Source organism: Dendropsophus ebraccatus, chromosome 14 (genome assembly GCF_027789765.1).
Source record: "Dendropsophus ebraccatus isolate aDenEbr1 chromosome 14, aDenEbr1.pat, whole genome shotgun sequence".
NCBI classification, from domain to species: Eukaryota; Metazoa; Chordata; class Amphibia; order Anura; family Hylidae; genus Dendropsophus; species Dendropsophus ebraccatus.
Window position 1 is genome coordinate 55,747,934 of NC_091467.1, and position 20,610 is coordinate 55,768,543.

Sequence of the window (20,610 nt, forward strand, 5' to 3'; positions counted from 1 at the left end):
TCTAATAGTGAGCTGTACATAATTACTACAACTGCATTTGTGAAAGTGTGGGTTTTACCTCATCTGTGCAGTACGAGCAGTCCTTATTCACACGTACACATTCTGTGCAGGTTTTAGCTCTGGAGGCCACACAAACATTGACTGTGAATAAAAAGAGAGAGATTGGATAGAGACCATAGATGGGTGACTACCTATGTGGGACGGGGGTTGCTGGTTACAAGTAACATATATCTAAGGATTGGTCTATATATATATATATATATATATATATTTTTTTTTTTTTTTTTTTTTTTACATATATATATTTTATAATATATAAAGAAAAAGAACAAGGTACAAGGTAACAACAGCATGCAAAAAAAACTGAAGTCAATGTACTTGTTAGGACAATATAATTTTCACATGGTTGTAAGTAAACAGCGTCTTGCATAATATCATCCAGCCCCGCTTAGGGTATGTTCATACCTTGCCTATGGCAAATTTAACATGTAGCTACAAGAAACCCACTGCAGCAATGTAAGGGCTAGTAATAACCTCCTGCAGTAAATTTGCTGACGGGGAATTGTCTCATTGTCTATTAATGTAACTGTGCAGCATCCTAAAGAATAACCGTGATCATTCATTTTGCCAATTATTTTTTTAGAGGTATACTGATGTATGTATGTGAATGGGATAACAAATATCCTATATACTTGCATGACATATACTATATGACATTCGATGAGAACGTAGGCACACAACTGGCACCTAACCCAGTATGTGTGAATAGGGCATACATGTATTATAAGCTACGTAAAGGGGTAGTTCAGAAAAAAAAAAAATCTAAAGAATGCCAGAGATCTGTAATTTACTTCTATTAAAAAATCTTATCAGCTGCTGTATGTCCTGCGGGAAGTTTTGTAATCTTTCCAGTCTGACACAGTGTGCTCTGCTGCCACCTCTGTCCATGTCAGGAACTGTCCAGAGCAGCAGCAAATCCCCATAGAAAACCTCTCCTGCTCTCCACACGGGAAAAAATACACCACTTCCTGTAGGACATACAGCAGTTGATAAGTACCGGTAGACTTGAGATTTTTTTAATAGAAGTAAATAACAAATCTCAGCACTTTCTGGCACCAGCTGACTTGAAAGGTTTTTGTTTGTTGCTAAACTACCCCTTTAATTCTAATTTTGTTCTATAAAACATCATAAATTAGCAAGCGGCATCTGTATCACTTGGCTTCCATGGGTTCAGAACTGCAGCCATGTGCCAGGGGCCTTGCAGGCTGTGCAGGATCCACAATCGTAATTGAAAGTGAATAGTTTCAGAATCTTGTCTTCAATGAGACTCCTCTTGCAATAGAGTAATGGACATAGCTATACAATGTGTGACAGTCTCCCCAGGCAACCAACAAAGGAGCCGAATGCAGCTGGGACTTGGCCGGGCTCTCAGCTGTCCCCATCCACTATTTACCAGACTCTGTTGTACTAAAACATTTCAATCACATAGAAGACTGTTCGCTAGAAATAATGCGGAGGTACAAAACTGTTCCCGAGATGCCACTGGGCTCTGATATGGGCTATGAGGGAAATTTACCATCAGGCTCATCTATGGACGGTTTTCTGTAGTTTGCATTCACAAAAAGTTGCACGTGACATCACAATTTGTGCAAAACCACACAAAGTCACACTAAAAACTGCCCAGAGGCAGTGTAGACGTGCCCAAAATCTTTGCACAAAAAGTTGCCCATGATAAATGAAGCTTGCCGATAAGACTAAGGGCCAGTTCAAACGGAGAAAAACTAGCAGAATTCCGATGCGGAACTCTCCGCCACGGCATCCTGCCAGCCTCCGTGTCATACAGGCAGTCTATGGGAGGGCTCGCGTGCCTCCCCTCTCCGCTCAAAAGAACTGACATGTCAATTTTCCCACGCGGAGAGAGGAGGCGCCAGCGCTCCCATAGACTGCCTGTATGACATGGAGGCTGGCAGGATTCCGTGGCGCGGAATTAAGACAGTTTTACTTTGTGTGAACTTGCACTAAGTAAATTTTTCACTTCGCAAATTTGAATCCACTATTTTTCACCCCATGTCACAAAATTCCATCCGTATTGAATCCGTATTTTTTTGCTGATCCGCAAAAATGAAAAAGTGTGGTTGATAATTATCTAGTCACTATTTGCGGATGGGGGATCTGTATTTTTTGCGTCTCGCATCCGCAAAGATACGGATCCCATAGATTTCTATTGGTGCATCCATGGAGGAATTTCAGTCCGCACTAGGGCCAGTGCTTTTTTTTTTTTCTTTGCAGCACGGATCACGGCCCTGTACACACCTACGGATGTGTGAATGGGGCCATTAATATACATTGACCCTATTTTCTGTTCGTAATTGTGGATGTGTGAATAGGGGCTAACAATAAATATAATTTTTTTGACTTGGAAAGTTGTGCATTATTCAGCAAACAAATGGTTGCAAACTCTACAACACCATTGATGAATTCCCCCCATTGCCTTTATAACACAGTAACACTGGTAACCCTACACGTATACAGCCCTTTAAAGCAGTGCTTCTCAAACTGTAAGGCGGGCCTCACCATTGAGGCGCCCCCTAGTTGTTGGTGAGGCCCAGCTGGGGAGCCAGTTTTAACAAAAGTAACTATGATCTGCACAGTCATTTTGCTGTTTGCTTTATTAGAATATAGAGCTTGGGATACAGGTGAAAGGTAGTCCTAGCATTATTTTCAGCTTTTAAATGGACTTTCACCACTGATGGCCCAGTGGTGAAAGGCCCAGGCACCCTTTTGGTCAGTCTGGTGAGGCCCAGGCATTGCCTTTGTCTGTTGGGTGAGGCTCCAGTCGAAAAAGTTTGAGAAGCACTGCTTTAAAGTATTGTTTTAATGGATACTTTTGGCACAGCCATGGGATGGATATATATATATATATATATATATATATATATATATATATATATATATATATATATATTCTGTGCAGGTTTGACCTTTGACAAGTGTCTTTTAAGGGGAATGACTCTTTAACCCTTTGAGGACCCAGCTATTTCTGCAGCAATTTCAGTTTCTGTATCACTGTGTTCCGAAAACCATTACTTTTTAATTCTTTAGTCAATGTGCCCTTATGAGCACTGATTTTTTTTTTTGTCGGAGAAAGGTGCATGATTTGGGGGATTATATAACTTATTACATAAAATCTGGGATGGGGGGAGGGGGGAATCTTTGCCGCCATATTGTGTAAAAAGAGTGAAGAGATTTTGTCGAACTCGAATAGATTTTGTCGCCCTCCTACTCTGTTATACCTCACGGAAATGTATGAATTACTGGTCATTCCCATCTCCTTGTCAATAAGTTGTTTACCTCACAGTTAGTGACGGCGGTTACAGATATTGTAGGGACAAACTAATAATATTCTCCCACACATTGGCCATTCATGAGAATACGTCCACCACTACTATATGTATATACCAGGAAGCACGGACTTACCCTTATCGCTGTGAACATCGGAGACGCTCAGAAGCAACAGCAGAGCCCCCAGGATGTGAGGGAAGAACATCTCCCCACCTGCGGGACACACAGAATGATTACATTGTACAGCCATATTACCTGTCCATTACATACATATTACATAGGGGATGCAGAATATAACAAGGAGAAACATGAAGCAAAAAGTAAACCTTAGGGCCCATTCACACCGAGTAAAACAGGCGGCATTCCGCGGCGGGGAGGGATTCCGCCTGCCTCAGTGTCACACAGTGTCTCTATGGGATGGCTCGCATGCCACGGCTTCCGTCGCTCTCTGCTCAAAGAATTAACATGAGGTAGGCGGGATTCTGTGGCGGGGGTTCGGCCGTGGAAATCCGCCTGTTTTGCTCAGTGTGAACATAGGGGGAGATTTATCAAAATGGCGTAAAGTAGAACTGGCTCAGTTGCCCCTAGCAACCAATCAGATTCCTCTTTTCTTTCCTCACAGATTCTCTTGAAAATGAAAGGTGGAATCTGATTGGTTGCTAGGGGCAACTGGGCCTATTTTACCATTCACCATGTTTGATAAATCTCCTCATAGTCTGTATTTCCTGAGCATCATTTAATATAATAGGGTATCACTTATTTGCCAAAATAAATCTACATTAATAATACAGGAGGAATTATGCTGCAGTCTTCCCATAGGCCGAGCAGCAGTATTGGGCAACACAACCAATGTCCTAATTTGACGATATTATAACCTGGTTTATTGCTTTCCTATGTTATGGCCAAAGGTAACACACATAACTTTGTGAATAGCTTGCTTTAGTCTCCATTCATATACTTTGCTGCTTTCACAATTGTAATGGCCGCCCTTTAGACAACTGACAATAGTTTATTTCTGCTCCATTGCTAAACACATAATTTGTAAATGACTTCTATTAGAAAATCCCAAACCTTCCTGTACCTATCAGCTGCTGTATGTCCTGCAGGAAGTGGTGTATTCTTTCTAATCTGACACCGTGCTCTCTGCTGCCTCCTTTGTCTATGTCAGGAACTATCCAGAGCAGTAACAAATTTTCCCCTGCTCTGGACAGTTCCTGTCATGGACAGAGGTGGCAGCAGAGAGCAAATGTAGAAATAATTTCTTTTTATTATAGTACAACTTTAAGATGACAGCTATTGAAGGTGTATGACCACTTTAAGGGACTTGTACATGGAGCAGAACGTGGCTGATGTCATTTTTTTTTTTTAAACTGTGAGGCACCCTATAGTTGTTATTAAAGGGGTACTCCGGGCTGGGGGGTATTTTTGAGGAACGCCGGGGAGGGGGTGGAAATTGAAGCCGGAGGTTACTTACCTCCCCCCGTTCCAGCGCTGGTGCCTGGATTGCGCCGCCTGGTACTCCCGTCTTACGGCCACTTCCTGGTCAGAGCTGCCGCATGAGACGTGCTGTCTGAAGGCAGCTTTGCCAATCAGCGGCCATAGCGGGGTCCCACCTTGGCCGCTAAATGGCAGAGCTGCCTTGAGACGTCACGTCTTATGCGGCAGCTCTGACCAGGAAGCGTCCGTGGGACGGGAGTACCGGGCGGCGCGATACGGGCACCGGCGTTGGAACGGGGGAGGTAAGTGACCTCCGGCTTTAATTTCCACCCCCTTCCCGGCAATCCTCAAAAATACCCCACGGCCCGGAGTACCGCTTTAAGGCGCAGGCAGTTTTCACAGAAGTGATTATAAGCTCCATATAGGCCTTTCTCCGGATGCAGCAATCTTATTTTTTAAAGGCATAAACAAGCACTAGTCCCTCCTAACCTTGGTGGCACCATAATGGGGACTCAGTTTGCTACCCCTTATCCGTTTTCCTCTTTGTATGACACTGATATTAGGGAATAAGATGGATCCTGCATGCCCAGAGCATAGGCGTATTACATGCCATGGAGAGGCCATAGTACAGTGTAGGGTCTGCCCCTAACCTGACTTGGATTTATCATCCTGTCTCCTGGCTTTATTCCTGTTTCTATGGGCATGGGTGTATGTGTTTCCTCTCTGCATACTTAATGCTGGTTTATGATGATTTAAGGAATGAAGAATGTGGCTATTGTTAACAGAATCACATGTACCCATCTGTATAATCCAATATTGTAGGTAATTTGCACTGGAGCTCGGGAAAATGAAATGTTATGACTGGCTGTGCGGGTAAATATAAAGAGAATATAAGATATAATAGGTGGATGGCTAGTACTGTACCGACTTCACAGAAATGCTTTCCTTCTAAAAAAATACATAGAAATATATGCTATAATACATAGAAATTTTATCCCAGACGAAAACATTGTACTCTGGATCGGGGGTGGGGGTCTGTGATCAGCAGGTTATACCCTACCTTGTGAATAGGTGATAGCTTTGACAAATGGGAATACTCATTTAACTAAAGAATGAAAAAGTTTTTTGTTTTTTTTTTGTAGAAATGTATCTCATCTGTAATGTTTGAGGCTATGCTGGGGTCATAGAAGATTGGAGGAAGCCATGTGTTAGTATATGTGATAACGTGAGGGCAGACCTGCCTTAGCATAGACGATTCAGCACTTTTTGGCTCATTTTTCATACTTGTCCAGACTAGCTTCCCTCTGACATCAGTGATTTTTTTTTAGCACATACCTACAGTCTAGCTTTTTTTCAAAGTCCGAGATGTTTGCGCCAGATAAATAATTTTTTCACTAAATTTAGGCCCCGTTCCCACTGAGCAAAGCTAGCGGAATTCCGCGACGGAATTGTCCGCCGCGGAATGCCGTTAGCCTCCCGCTCATAATGGGACTCTATGGGAGGCGCGCGCTCCTGCCCTGTCCGCGCTGAAGAATGAACATGTTCATTCTTCAGCGCGGACAGAGCAGCAGCGCGCGCCTCCCATAGAGTCCCATTATGAGCGGGAGGCTAACGGCATTCCGCGGCGGACAATTCCGTCGCGGAATTCCGCTAGCTTTGCTCAGTGGGAACGGGGCCTTATACTGAATATTCTAAATATTCAGTATTGATTATAGGATAATTCCGTGTCTGGTATACTTCACCATCATAGGCAGCAAAGCCGATGCCAGAATGCCAACCTTTGTTGGGGGCACAGCTGGTGAAAAGTCTGAGGAACCAGAGCCTCTATAGCAAAGGTGGCAACTACCAAGCATTTGCAGTAGACACAGCCATTGTAAATGAAAGTATTAGACTTTATAACTGTGGGCTTATGCCTTCTACTGCCCCTTAATGTTCCTCTCACAATGTTACGCTTACTACTGTGATACCTCCATAGTGACAATAGCTGCTGTCAGATTCATATGTATTCATGTGTGCAAATGAAAGGGTAATGGAGCATAAGAGGTTGCTTCATGGTCAATGCAACCAATATATATACCCAGTTTCCCCGTAAATAAGACAATGTTTTATATTCATTTTTGCTCCCAAAGATGTGCTGGGTCTTGTTTTCAGGGGATGTCTATACTGTACAGTTTTGAAACTGTAATGATCTCCCACAGCAGTTTCTGGACCAATTGTACAGCAAGTACTGCAGCTTCCAGCCACAAGGGGGAGCTCACCACAGCGCACTTGTACAGCACAGCAGGGACAGTATACGGTATAGTGTCAGGTGATGGGATAATGGCAGACTGTGTGCAGCTCTACATCTGACAGTAGGGGATAAAGGGGATTGCGGCAGGCAATGGACCTCTTAAAGCTTTGCCTGCACATTTACAGGTGACGGCTGCAGAAGGGAACATCAGGGTTGTCGACAGGTGATGGTCTTCTTGTCCTGCATGCATCTGCTCTGTAATGAACGATGAAGGCAGGGGACAAAGGTGGGGGGCTAAAAAGAAACACAGCTGCATGCCCTGGTGTTCTGTTCGGCGAGCATGCTTCTAAACAAAAACTTTGCTAGGTCTTACCTTCTGAGAAGGCCTTATATTTAGCAATTCAGCAAAACCTCTACTAGGTCTTATTGTCATGCCAGTTACTTGCTACAAATACTCAGCCCAGTCGTAAAGAATACTTTAGGTAAAATGTATCAGAAGAAGCAACTATGTCTTCTAATTGATCATCTCTAGATTATCTCCTTTTTATTATGTCATCATTGCCCCCTTTTGACTCCTATGATTTGGTTCCTATGCAATTTCTGGCAACAATGTGAACTAAATTCTCTTCCATGAACGTCTTTGACTCTATCTCTGTGCAGTTTTACCTGTTCTTCTTGTTTATTGTCATCAGAGATTAGCAGATAACAGGGATTAGCTCAGTTTTTCTGCACAGTTGCTTCATTTCCAAGTTTTTTACTATGCGGACATAATATAATTTATGTGTTGATATCACTTAGAAAAGTCTGATAAATACATCCAACCTACAACTTTACACAACCTTCCTTTGATCAGACCCACCCATATATAAGCGAGACCCATTGAAATCAATAGGAGACTCAAGCATTATTCCAGGTGCCTTCAACTTGACAGCGAAGAGTGCAGGTTACCATAGGGAATTTTACCTCATGACGAAAGATCTTTCTGCACAAAGATGAGTATTTTTTTTTAGTTAAAGGGAAACTAACAGCAGGTTAGATGCATCCAACCTGCTGTTATGTCCCGATAGCCCATGGGGTGCTGAGGATGAAAGTAGTTTCCTTACCTTGATCCTCATCGCCATTTTGTTTTTTTGTAGTCCTGCCCCCAGTGCACCAAACCGCCTAATTAGGGTATGAACTAAACTACAAACTTAACAAAAACGGTGCCGCGGATCAAGGTAAGAAACTGTTCTCTATAGGAACATTTCAGCTGGTTAGATGTATCTAATCAGCTGTTAGTTTCCCTTTAAAGGGAAACTATCAACAATTTAGACAAATCTAACCTGCTGATAGGTCCCTAGTGCGTACGGGACTCTGAGGAGGAAGACCCTGACCGATCAAAATTTTCGACATTCCCCTAGGTAGGTACGCTTTAAGTGGCCTTTGATACACAGTATTAAATCTTTAATGTATACAATGAACCATCATCTCTTGCATCTGGTCCCTAATCTATTTGAAATATTAGAATAATTGTGATCAATTGTTTATGTAGCCAGCGGGATCACAATGCTCATTGTCTCCCATACATATGTATAGGACAGCATGTGATTGCTGAAGCTTTGTTATATAATATATGAAGAGAGGAGTAGCTGTCCCCCGACCCCCCCTCTCAGCAAATTATATGTTAGATCCCTGATCTGATCCTGCTTCCCAAACACAGCAAGCCTTTCAGGTCCACTCCTTGTACTCCTGCAGTGACTTTGTAATGTCTTCTTCTTTCATGACCTCATCCAGTAACCGGCTGTAAGATGAGACTGATAAATGCTCTGTTATTGGTTAGCCCAAAGCGAAGATGTGTAGGAGTAAAGACGGAGAACCACTATTGTACAATGGAAACATTTACTAAAGTGTATATGTTTGGGCAAGTAAGAGTATACTGTATGCACACTATTTAGCCTAGGCTTTGTTTCTAATTTGTTGTCAGACTGTAAAAGTTTAATTAGTGCTATAAACCTCAGGTTGCTGCACACATTATTGTTAGAAGAAGCGGTGTACAACCAAGATCAGGGGTGTAAAACTCAACTATACAGTCAACCAAATGTTGCACTATAACATTACATTTTTGCAATTCGTTTTTTCTTTTTCATGCAAAAACGGATGGAAAAATGGATGCATTTGTGTGCCTCCGTTTTGATCTGTTTTTCCATTGACTTCCATTGTAAATAATAAAGATTGTTGCCTCAAAGCACTTAACGGGGCTGTCTGCTTCAGAAATCATAGCTTCAAATCTTATTAGGATACTTGGAGTGAATAGACAGGGGTCTTGGTTCAGGATGTTCACTAATAAACCAGATCTGAAGTCATCTACAAGGAACATCTTTATCTTTCCTAAGGACCCAGTGTGTCTGCTGTGCATTAGACAGATGACCCCTTTGATTTTAATAGGAACCAAGTCACGCTCCATTTCACCTGTGACAGTGCTTTAGGGGGATTGAACATTTGCTGATGAGCTCCCTGATGCTGCGTTTACACGGAACGATAATTCGCCCGATCGTACGATTAACGATTTCAAAGTAACAATCTCTTTTTTTTATAATGATCAGCGTTTAGATGGAACGATATATCGTACGGAAAAATCGTTTTGCGATCACTTAAGTCTATCTTGCACATAGGTTAAATCGGTGAACGACTGTTTGCACGGAACGATCTGCAAATTTTTTGCGAATGACCAACGACGATTTGAGAACATGTTCAAAGATCAAAATGAACGATTTCTTGCTCGTCGATTGATCGTTCGCTGCGTTTACACATACGATTATCGTTCGAATTCGATCGTTATCGTGCAATTTCGCACGATAATCGTTCCGTGTAAACGCAGCATGAGTTAACTAGATTTGCATTTCCAGGGAAATACATAGTGCTTGAAAAGAGCGCCCCTTTACCAGTGACTTCCAGAGCGCCCCTTTACCAGTGACTTCCAGAGCGCCCCTTTACCAGCGACTTCCTTTTAAGAGAAACTTTAATCCTGGGTGCCGTCTCTTTAAGAGCGACTTGGGTCGCATCCCTTTAAGAGCAACTTGGCTCCCGTCCCTTTAAGAGCGACATGGGTCCCTTTAGGAGCGACCTGGGTCTCTTAAAGGGACCCAGGTCGCTCTTAAAGGGACCCAGGTCGCTCTTAAAGAGACCGATTTTGCTCTTAAAGGGACCCATTTCGCTCTTAAAGGGACCCATTTCGCTCTTAAAGGGAGCCAGGTCGCTCTTAAAGGGAACAGAGTCACTCTTAAAGGGACCAAGGTCGCTCTTTAAGGGACCCAGGTCGCTCTTAAAGGGACCAAGGTCGCTCTTAAAGGGACCCAGGTCGCTCTAAAAAGTGACCAAGGTCGCTCTTAATGGGACCCAGGTCGTTTTAAAGAGACCGATTTTGCTCTTAAAGGGACCCATTTCGATCTTACGGGGACCCATTTCGCTCTTAAAGGGACCCATTTCGCTACTAAAGGGAGCCAGGTCGCTCTTAAAGGGAACCAGGTCACTCTTAAAGGGACATATTTCACTGTTAAAGGGACCCAGGTCGCTCTTAAAGGGACCCAGGTCACTCTTAAAGGTACTCATTTTTGCTCTAAAAAGGGACCCAGGTCGCTCTTAAAAGGACCCATTTTGCTCTTAAAAGGAACATATTTCGCTCTTAAAGGGACCCAGGTCGCTCTTAAAAGGACCCATTTTGCTCTTAAAGGGACCTATTTTGCTCTTAAAGGGACATATTTTGCTCTTAAAGGGACACAGGTTGCTTTTAAAGGGATCTATTTCGCTCTTAAAGGGACATATTTTGCTCTTAAAGGGACCCATTTCGCTCTTAAAGGGACCTATTTCGCTCTTAAAGGGACCCATTTTGCTCTTAAACGGACCCAGGTCTCTCTTAAAGGGACCAATTTCACTCTTAAAGGGACCCAGGTCGCTCTTAAAGGGACCCAGGTCTCTAGCGACATGGGTCTCTTTAAGAGCGACATGGGTTCCATACCTTTTGGAGTGACTTGGGTCCCTTTAAGAGCAACATGCGTCCCTTCCGTTTAAGAGCAACTTGGGTCCTGTCCCTTTAAGAGCGACTTGGATCCCTTTAAGAGCTACATGGGACCATTTAAGAGCAACTTGGGTCCCGTCCCTTTAAGAGCGACTTGGGTCCCTTCCCTTTAAGAGCGACTTGGGTCCCGCCCCTTTAAGAGCGACTTGGGTCCCGCCCCTTTAAGAGCGACTTGGGTCCCTTTAAAAGTGTCATGGCTCCCGTCCCTTTAAGAGCGACTTGGGTCCCTTTAAGAGCGATCTGGGTACTTATAATAGTAAAGATCATTGCTCGGTTACCATGACAATCTTACTCATGTCAGTGAGGAAAAATCGTTAAGGACCTTCCATATATTACATCTTCTATTGGCCAATAGTGGACATGTGACCTTAGAGTTCCTATTGGCTGCTATATTTCAGCTATTTGCATATGTGCTGTGATTGGCTGTTAGCAGTTAGAGTGTGGCCATTATTTTCTATGGGAAATTCGGGGTCTTTAAACGTAAATCCGATCGAAATGAAAAATAGATAGCACACCTCACACCGCCGAGGGCTTCGAAACGCAGTTTGAACAGAGTGTGTGCGCGGTTCGGGCTGTATTACGCGCAGAAAAATAGGAAGAAGAAGAAGAAGAAGAAGAAGAAGAAGAAGAAGAAGAAGAAGAAGAAGAAGAAGAAGAAGAAGAAGAAGAAGAAGAAGAAGAAGAAGAAGAAGAAGAAGAAGAAGAAGAAGAAGAAGAAGAAGAAGAAGAAGAAGAAGAAGAAGAAGAAGAAGAAGAAGAAGAAGAAGAAGAAGAAGAAGAAGAAGAAGAAGAAGAAGAAGAAGAAGAAGAAGAAGAAGAAGAAGAAGAAGAAGAAGAAGAAGAAGAAGAAGAAGAAGAAGAAGAAGAAGAAGAAGAAGAAGAAGAAGAAGAAGAAGAAGAAGAAGAAGAAGAAGAAGAAGAAGAAGAAGAAGAAGAAGAAGAAGAAGAAGAAGAAGAAGAAGAAGAAGAAGAAGAAGAAGAAGAAGAAGAAGAAGAAGAAGAAGAAGAAGAAGAAGAAGAAGAAGAAGAAGAAGAAGAAGAAGAAGAAGAAGAAGAAGAAGAAGAAGAAGAAGAAGAAGAAGAAGAAGAAGAAGAAGAAGAAGAAGAAGAAGAAGAAGAAGAAGAAGAAGAAGAAGAAGAAGAAGAAGAAGAAGAAGAAGAAGAAGAAGAAGAAGAAGAAGAAGAAGAAGAAGAAGAAGAAGAAGAAGAAGAAGAAGAAGAGAAGAAGAAGAAGAAGAAGAAGAAGAAGAAGAAGAAGAAGAAGAAGAAGAAGAAGAAGAAGAAGAAGAAGAAGAAGAAGAAGAAGAAGAAGAAGAAGAAGAAGAAGAAGAAGAAGAAGAAGAAGAAGAAGAAGAAGAAGAAGAAGAAGAAGAAGAAGAAGAAGAAGAAGAAGAAGAAGAAGAAGAAGAAGAAGAAGAAGAAGAAGAAGAAGAAGAAGAAGAAGAAGAAGAAGAAGAAGAAGAAGAAGAAGAAGAAGAAGAAGAAGAAGAAGAAGAAGAAGAAGAAGAAGAAGAAGAAGAAGAAGAAGAAGAAGAAGAAGAAGAAGAAGAAGAAGAAGAAGAAGAAGAAGAAGAAGAAGAAGAAGAAGAAGAAGAAGAAGAAGAAGAAGAAGAAGAAGAAGAAGAAGAAGAAGAAGAAGAAGAAGAAGAAGAAGAAGAAGAAGAAGAAGAAGAAGAAGAAGAAGAAGAAGAAGAAGAAGAAGAAGAAGAAGAAGAAGAAGAAGAAGAAGAAGAAGAAGAAGAAGAAGAAGAAGAAGAAGAAGAAGAAGAAGAAGAAGAAGAAGAAGAAGAAGAAGAAGAAGAAGAAGAAGAAGAAGAAGAAGAAGAAGAAGAAGAAGAAGAAGAAGAAGAAGAAGAAGAAGAAGAAGAAGAAGAAGAAGAAGAAGAAGAAGAAGAAGAAGAAGAAGAGAAGAAGAAGAAGAAGAAGAAGAAGAAGAAGAAGAAGAAGAAGAAGAAGAAGAAGAAGAAGAAGAAGAAGAAGAAGAAGAAGAAGAAGAAGAAGAAGAAGAAGAAGAAGAAGAAGAAGAAGAAGAAGAAGAAGAAGAAGAAGAAGAAGAAGAAGAAGAAGAAGAAGAAGAAGAAGAAGAAGAAGAAGAAGAAGAAGAAGAAGAAGAAGAAGAAGAAGAAGAAGAAGAAGAAGAAGAAGAAGAAGAAGAAGAAGAAGAAGAAGAAGAAGAAGAAGAAGAAGAAGAAGAAGAAGAAGAAGAAGAAGAAGAAGAAGAAGAAGAAGAAGAAGAAGAAGAAGAAGAAGAAGAAGAAGAAGAAGAAGAAGAAGAAGAAGAAGAAGAAGAAGAAGAAGAAGAAGAAGAAGAAGAAGAAGAAGAAGAAGAAGAAGAAGAAGAAGAAGAAGAAGAAGAAGAAGAAGAAGAAGAAGAAGAAGAAGAAGAAGAAGAAGAAGAAGAAGAAGAAGAAGAAGAAGAAGAAGAAGAAGAAGAAGAAGAAGAAGAAGAAGAAGAAGAAGAAGAAGAAGAAGAAGAAGAAGAAGAAGAAGAAGAAGAAGAAGAAGAAGAAGAAGAAGAAGAAGAAGAAGAAGAAGAAGAAGAAGAAGAAGAAGAAGAAGAAGAAGAAGAAGAAGAAGAAGAAGAAGAAGAAGAAGAAGAAGAAGAAGAAGAAGAAGAAGAAGAAGAAGAAGAAGAAGAAGAAGAAGAAGAAGAAGAAGAAGAAGAAGAAGAAGAAGAAGAAGAAGAAGAAGAAGAAGAAGAAGAAGAAGAAGAAGAAGAAGAAGAAGAAGAAGAAGAAGAAGAAGAAGAAGAAGAAGAAGAAGAAGAAGAAGAAGAAGAAGAAGAAGAAGAAGAAGAAGAAGAAGAAGAAGAAGAAGAAGAAGAAGAAGAAGAAGAAGAAGAAGAAGAAGAAGAAGAAGAAGAAGAAGAAGAAGAAGAAGAAGAAGAAGAAGAAGAAGAAGAAGAAGAAGAAGAAGAAGAAGAAGAAGAAGAAGAAGAAGAAGAAGAAGAAGAAGAAGAAGAAGAAGAAGAAGAAGAAGAAGAAGAAGAAGAAGAAGAAGAAGAAGAAGAAGAAGAAGAAGAAGAAGAAGAAGAAGAAGAAGAAGAAGAAGAAGAAGAAGAAGAAGAAGAAGAAGAAGAAGAAGAAGAAGAAGAAGAAGAAGAAGACGGATTACAATATAGTGCTTTCCAAGCACTATAATCACTGTGGGTCCCAGAAATGGAGCCTGTAATATTATCATATATTCATAGGACTTCTCTTATAAAAAGCATTGTCCAAAACCAAATTCAGATTTTATTGATTATTAAGGAATATTTCAGTTGCATATAAAGGGAGTGTTCAATTTTCAGCAAATAAATGCTGTCTGTATAAGGGAGATATATGTTTCCAGGATACCTCCTGTGGGAATCTCTACTCGCAGGTAATCTATAGGAATCCTCCTTGTTTACTTCCAGTTGATAAGAATCTGCCCTGGTCATGTGATGATGTGATGGACGCACAGGTCCACCGCTTGTTATCAGATAAGCGGAAAGGAATCTCCCATTGAAAAGAAGTTACCTATTAAGGCTGGGTTCACACTACGTATATTTCACTCAGTATTGTGGTCCTCATATTGCAACCAAAACCAGGAGTGTATTAAAAACACAGAAAGGCTCTGTCCACACAATGTTGAAATTGAGTGGATGGCCGCCATATAACAGTAAATAACGGCCATTATTTCAATATAACAGCTGTTGTTTTAAAATAACAGCAAATATTTGCCAATGGCGGCCATCCACTCAATTTCAACATTGTGTGAACAGATCCTTTCTGTGTTTTTAATCCACTCCTGGTTTTGGTTGCAATATGAGGACCACAATACTGACTGAAATATACGTAGTGTGAACCCAGCCTAATACTGAGGAGGCGTTAAAGGGAACCTGTTATATAGGAGATTGGGGCAGAACCCACTCTACTCCTTAGTAAAGCTTTCAATACTTAGAACCCTATTAAACCAACAGATTATCTGACAGATTTTTCCGAGCCAAAGCCAGAAATGGACTACAAACAGAGAGCAGGTAATAAGGAAAAACTGTGATTTCTCCTCTTTTCAAATCCATTCCTGGCTTTGGCTTAAAAAAATCTGTCAGATAATCTTTTGGTGTAATAGGGCCCTTACCCTCGTCTACTGCTCTGACCCTAAACAGAAGGAGCAGGAGTTGGTTGAAGTGATAGGTAGCCTTTAAAGCCCCTATTATATGGAGCGACATAGAGGAGCAAACGAGAGCTGTCAGCTAGATCGCTAGATTGTCCAGACAGCCCATAGAGGATATCGGTGGACTGCTGCCACTCCTATTCCGTGGAGCGATGGCAGCAGATCTCTGCTATCACAGTCATTTGACTTTCAACATGTGGAAAGACAAATGACAGCAACGATCTGCCGACATCTTTCATGTCGGCTGATCGTTGCCTTCTATTACACAGATTATCGGCCATAGCGTCTGATATTGGCCGAATACGGCCGATAATCATTCCGTGTAATAGGGCCTAGGCCAGAGGGACTTATGAGTCGTGATTACTTTCGATCTAAGTCATTGAAACAGGATGTTCCAGCCTTGATAAGCAAGTTCTATGTTACCTGAGAGAAGGTTGAGACCTTAGGAGACATTTATCAGGACTGGCGTACTCGTATGGCAGTCTTAAATAAAGCCGGCCTCTTAGTAAAGCCGGACGGCCCGATGCAGGCATTGCACAAGTATGTGCACCTAGATTTTTGCCTGGTTTACACCGTACTTGGATAATGTTTCGGGTAATATCGCATGTTAGAAAACTACGATCAGCCGACATTGTGATTGTGGTTTTTCAATACGTCAGCCAGGATCTGCTGCTCGTCGCTCCGTGCAATCGGAGTGGCAGCAGCAGACAGCCACTGACTTCAATGGGCAGCCCGGAAGATCTAAGGATCATCTTGGCAGCCCTTCCCGTCGCTACCCGCAGCCCTCCGCTTGCAGCAAGCAGGGAATGAGGGCAAAGCAAGCGCAGACCTCACAGGTCGGCGCTTGCTTCCCCCTCCTTATCATGCTGTGTAATACGTCCTTACGGGTGGTATTACATGAAGCGATTTTCATGTTCTCAACAATAAATGATCACCAATCGCTTTTGAGAATGATCTGAAATCGCTCACCACAATAGTGGTTAACAATCGTTCTATGCTCGCTCAGGACAACCCCCAGCATGTTTAATCAGAGAACAGAAATGAGAATGAGCAAAGAACTACCAACAACGCTTTTTTGACATGTTGAAAGATAATGAAAACCTTATCGTTCATTGTTTGATCGCTAGGTGTTATTACATGGGCAGATAATTGCGTATTTTTGGCCATTATATCGTCTTTTTAAACGATAATTGCTCAGTGTAACAGAACCCTAAGGCTATGTTTACAGGCTGCAGATTCTCCTAGTTAGATAACATCCCGATGCTGTAACTCCCCACTCTATCTGATATGTGACTTCTGACCTGGGTGACCTGCTTGTGTCCTGGTTTCCCCTTTGACCTGCCTAACATTTTACTCTATGCCTTTCTGTTGCTGCTGACCACCAGCCTGACCTTAGGTGACCTGTCTGCCTTCAGTCTGAATAAACTGCTGACCCCTCCTTGTAACTCTGTGCCTATCCGGTGACCACTCCCTGGCCTGACAAAAAGGTAGGTTTGCTTTGACTTGACTTCCATCAATTGCCTACTCCACAAAATGCACGCCCCACTGCTACTTGATGTTCTCTACACTCAGCCTAACATGGACTGTAGCTAAGTGGCTAAGTGTATGACATTAGGTGGGCTTATTGTTGGATGGTGGTCTATGTCCAGATCTAGACTTCTCGCTATCCAGATCCCAAACCCCTGGCACCGTAAATGCACTGGAGGTCCATCAAGCAGAACTCAGGCACATAAGACCTGACCTGGCCAGGAAGTGAAATAAAAATAGTGGTAAAGTGGTCTGAGGTTTCATTTAGGGTACAAACACACACGGCATATACGCTGCGTATTTCCTGCTGCGATACGCAGCAGATTAGATCTAAATAACTGAACACAGCATCAAATCTGCTGCATATCTGCTGCGTATACGCTGTGTGTGTTTGTACCCTTAAAGTGATTCTGTCACCCGTGAAGGTCACAGCAGAAGCCACAACAGTGGCTGCTGCACATTGTACATTTACTCCAGTTTGGGAGGTCCAGGGCATATTTTTTGTAGAAAACAAGTTTTAAACCTTGGTACCACTGGGCCAAAGGTGTCACAGAGGCGGGGCTTCTCTGTTGCTGAGTCTTCTCTCCCCACCTTGGTGGCACCAAGGTCTGTGGCTGCTACTGTAAACATCACCTGTGTAATCACAGGTGACAGCATCACTTTAAAGTGAATGTACCACTAGGAACATCGCTCTGTGTTTTTACATGAATAGACTGGAGCCTTTTTTGAACTGCCGCCCAGTTCTCGTGCACGGCGCCGGTCTATTTCTGAGCCCTGACCCGGCATAAAGCACTGGGGGCAGGCTCACTGGCCCCCATTGTGACAATATCCCCTCCCCTCTGTGACACAGCCCCATTAGAATTAAGGGAGCTGCGTCACAGATGGGAGGGTAGATCGTCACACTGGTGGCCGGCGGGCTGCCCCCAGTGCTTCATGCCGGGCAGCGCAGCGCACTGGAACCCCACTGGCATCCCTGCGTTAGTCTGTTCTCTTAAAAAACACAAAGCAATGTACCAAGTGATACATTCGCTATAATGTGGGCAGTCTGGCCAGTGTTAGTGGTCTTGGCTCTGAATTAATTTGAGTTTATTTAATGTAAGTTCTTTATTATTTTTAGGGTTCTGGTCTGGGGTCTGAATTAATTTTAGGGGTCTGATTTTTAAGTCAGTATTATCTTTAGTAGTTAATTGGTAATCTTGAGTGTTTAGCTGGACGTTCACCATCCTGCAGAACGAGGTCATGACACTCTCTAATTATCCCTATCTTAAAGAAAAGATGGTGTTAAAGATAAAACATGCATTCTGCCCTTTTCAGATAACCTTCTGGGGTCTGGTGAATTTAACAGAGCTGCTTAGTTTTCATGGAAACTGATGTTGGAGATTACGTTCCCATCCTTTACTTTATGACTTCCCGTTTCCATCATTTAGACCTTGCACTTACCAAAAGCAATAGGACCTGAAACGGACCCTATTAAAGGGGAACTACCACATATGCACAATAAAAAGAGTATTAACAACTGCGGCAGAGGTAGACTAACTGTAGTCCTACCTGGTACTGCTGGATAACCTTTAGGTTCTTACACGTCTAGAACTTTGACAAGTAGACTTGTAGGATTTTTGGTGAACTCTTCCTACACTTCCTCTTCACTTTTTGCTTAACCCTGATTTACAAGCGGTTCCTTGAGAACTCCCATTGATTGTTTTTCTGGTCATCCATGGTCTCCTGCTCTATTGTCCTTTTTCTGCCTCTGTACTCTGTAACAATTGCCTTTTAATGTTACATACCTCCTAATATTTTGGTACATTACTACAGTGTGAATTAGCTACAACAACCTGACTTTAGGAACTCGAAATCCTCTTGTGAGTCCTCAAACTGGGGTCCTCTCAGTCTGGCTTCTAACCAAGGATACTGAAACAATATGGAAAGGACGGCACTTCCGTAGCGGTAATGCTCGAGGCAGTAGGTATCCAGAAAAAAACAGTAGAGAAGACCCGCCACTCACCAAACAGTTCTTGCTAATTTATTGTAGTGCAATAGGCATCAGGTACAGTAAGGATGCGTTTGGACCAAGCATGGCCTTCATCAGATTGAGATGTACCACTGATGAAGGCCATGCTTGGCCGAAACCTGTCCTTGCACTACAATAAATTAGCAAGAACTATTTGGTGAGTGCCGGGTCTTCTCTACTGTTTTTTCTAACCAAGGATATACTTGTTTTTTCAGACCTTGCCTGCGCTCACTTACCCATTGTGTCTTTATACTGCCGATAGTTTTCCAGGATCCTCTCAGTAATAATTTGGTTATTTGGTTCCCTTTTTCTTGCTTAATTGAAATATAATAAGCTCCAATTAGAAAAAAAACATGGTACAATAGTTGGAGACAATGCAGCCTCTACATTGTTGTATTAGGACACAAACTCTCAAGTCAGGGACATCTATCTGGTCGAAACTCTACACTTTTGCTTCTGTCACCAATGGTATGCCCATAAGACCATGCTAAGATTGTGAATGGAATCAATTATATTGTAGGAGAGTCTTCCAATCAATAAGCAGGAACAGGGATCAATTTCAACTGTCATTGAACACTTGCTGTTACTTTCCACTATAGTTCACAGCTGATTACTGGGAATTGAAGAAGTGATCATCCGGTGATCAGCTGTTTGGGGGGAAGCTTCTAACAAGGAGGGTGGGCAGGAACAGATTGAATCCAATATATATATATAATAAAATAGTAGGAGCTGCAATATACAGTAATGGGGGTAGCATATGTATGTTTGTGTATATATGAGGTAAAGAAGTCACAGTATAACATATACATTAGGCATCTGCATAGTCTATTAGCTTGCATTGTGGGTCTTGGGTGAGTAGTGACAACCATAGCATTGTATGCTCTACATGCCTTGTATTCCTAAATCTGCCTACTTGACCCCCATGGATTAGTCAGTGACCTCAATCTATGTACAGTACAGGTGATTGTATGTACCCACCCGGATTAGGGCCCGCACAGCTAAAGAATGACGTCTATGGTGTAGACTCCACATGGTGGCACCTGCAGGTGGGATTGTTTATTCACAGATTATAGAACAATGCATCCCATAGAACGGACAATACTGCGAGTCGTAAATAAGGCTTATAACCAGGGCCGTTGTGTCAGACCTGTCAGGCATTTCCTTACTGGTAGGGAGCGGAGTTATTTAGTATCTAAACACAAATGATCGTAAAAACGAGACATATTGTTACCCAGTCGTACCCCTACACCATAAAGCACCTGTAAAATACTAACTAGTGGGAAAACTGGGCACAATGCAATAGCTTAGTGTACATAATGTATGACATCTATGTACATGTGCTAATCCTGGTTCCTACTATAGCCAAGCATAGCTCTCAGGTAATGGAGTATGTTGTAAAGAAAGCTCTTAGTGCGGCCATTAGTAATGTTAATGGACATCGGTGCCTCTTGATCTAAGCAAACACCTGGAGCTGCTCTCCATTGTGCAGAATGTAGACAGCCATTCCTCCAATCCGACTCACCTTTCAAAGGCAATCCCTCCAGGTATGTTTTCTGCTGACATGTACCGGATCACACCCTCGTAGCATCAAGTAACAACAGAGAATCCATCTACTAGACATCCTATATATACAACTGTATACACTACAACCTCCATGCCTACTAAAACGCAAAAAGTTCTATTTGTGGAAAACCTTACTTAGCAGGAAAACCTATGGCTTGTGGTGTGAAGGTAAAATTTAGTTGTCTTTAGATTTCTATTCACTTTTTAGCTGTCCCTGTCTAGTTTTGGGTGATAACACTGAAGAACGGACGTCTCGCTCTGCGTTCTCCATAGGAAATGCTACTGTCATGTGTCTACGAAGGATTTATTAAAAGG

The 20,610-nt window shown here is 42.0% G+C and overlaps 1 protein-coding gene across 3 annotated transcripts in view; it reads right to left on the reverse strand.

The window, feature by feature from the left end:
* ITGB4 (integrin subunit beta 4) overlaps positions 1-20,610 on the reverse strand; it is a 49,707-nt gene that overhangs the window by 28,265 nt on the left and 832 nt on the right. For 2 of the 3 annotated variants that reach the window (XM_069953330.1, XM_069953327.1), the window contains exons 2-3: positions 3,478-3,555; positions 59-141 (exon numbers count right to left, since the gene is read on the reverse strand). In XM_069953330.1, coding sequence (XP_069809431.1) covers positions 59-141; positions 3,478-3,555 — 161 coding nt within the window. Of the gene's footprint in view, positions 1-58; positions 142-3,477; positions 3,556-18,968; positions 18,989-20,610 lie in introns of those variants that run through there. The other variant, XM_069953329.1, reaches the window with a different exon arrangement.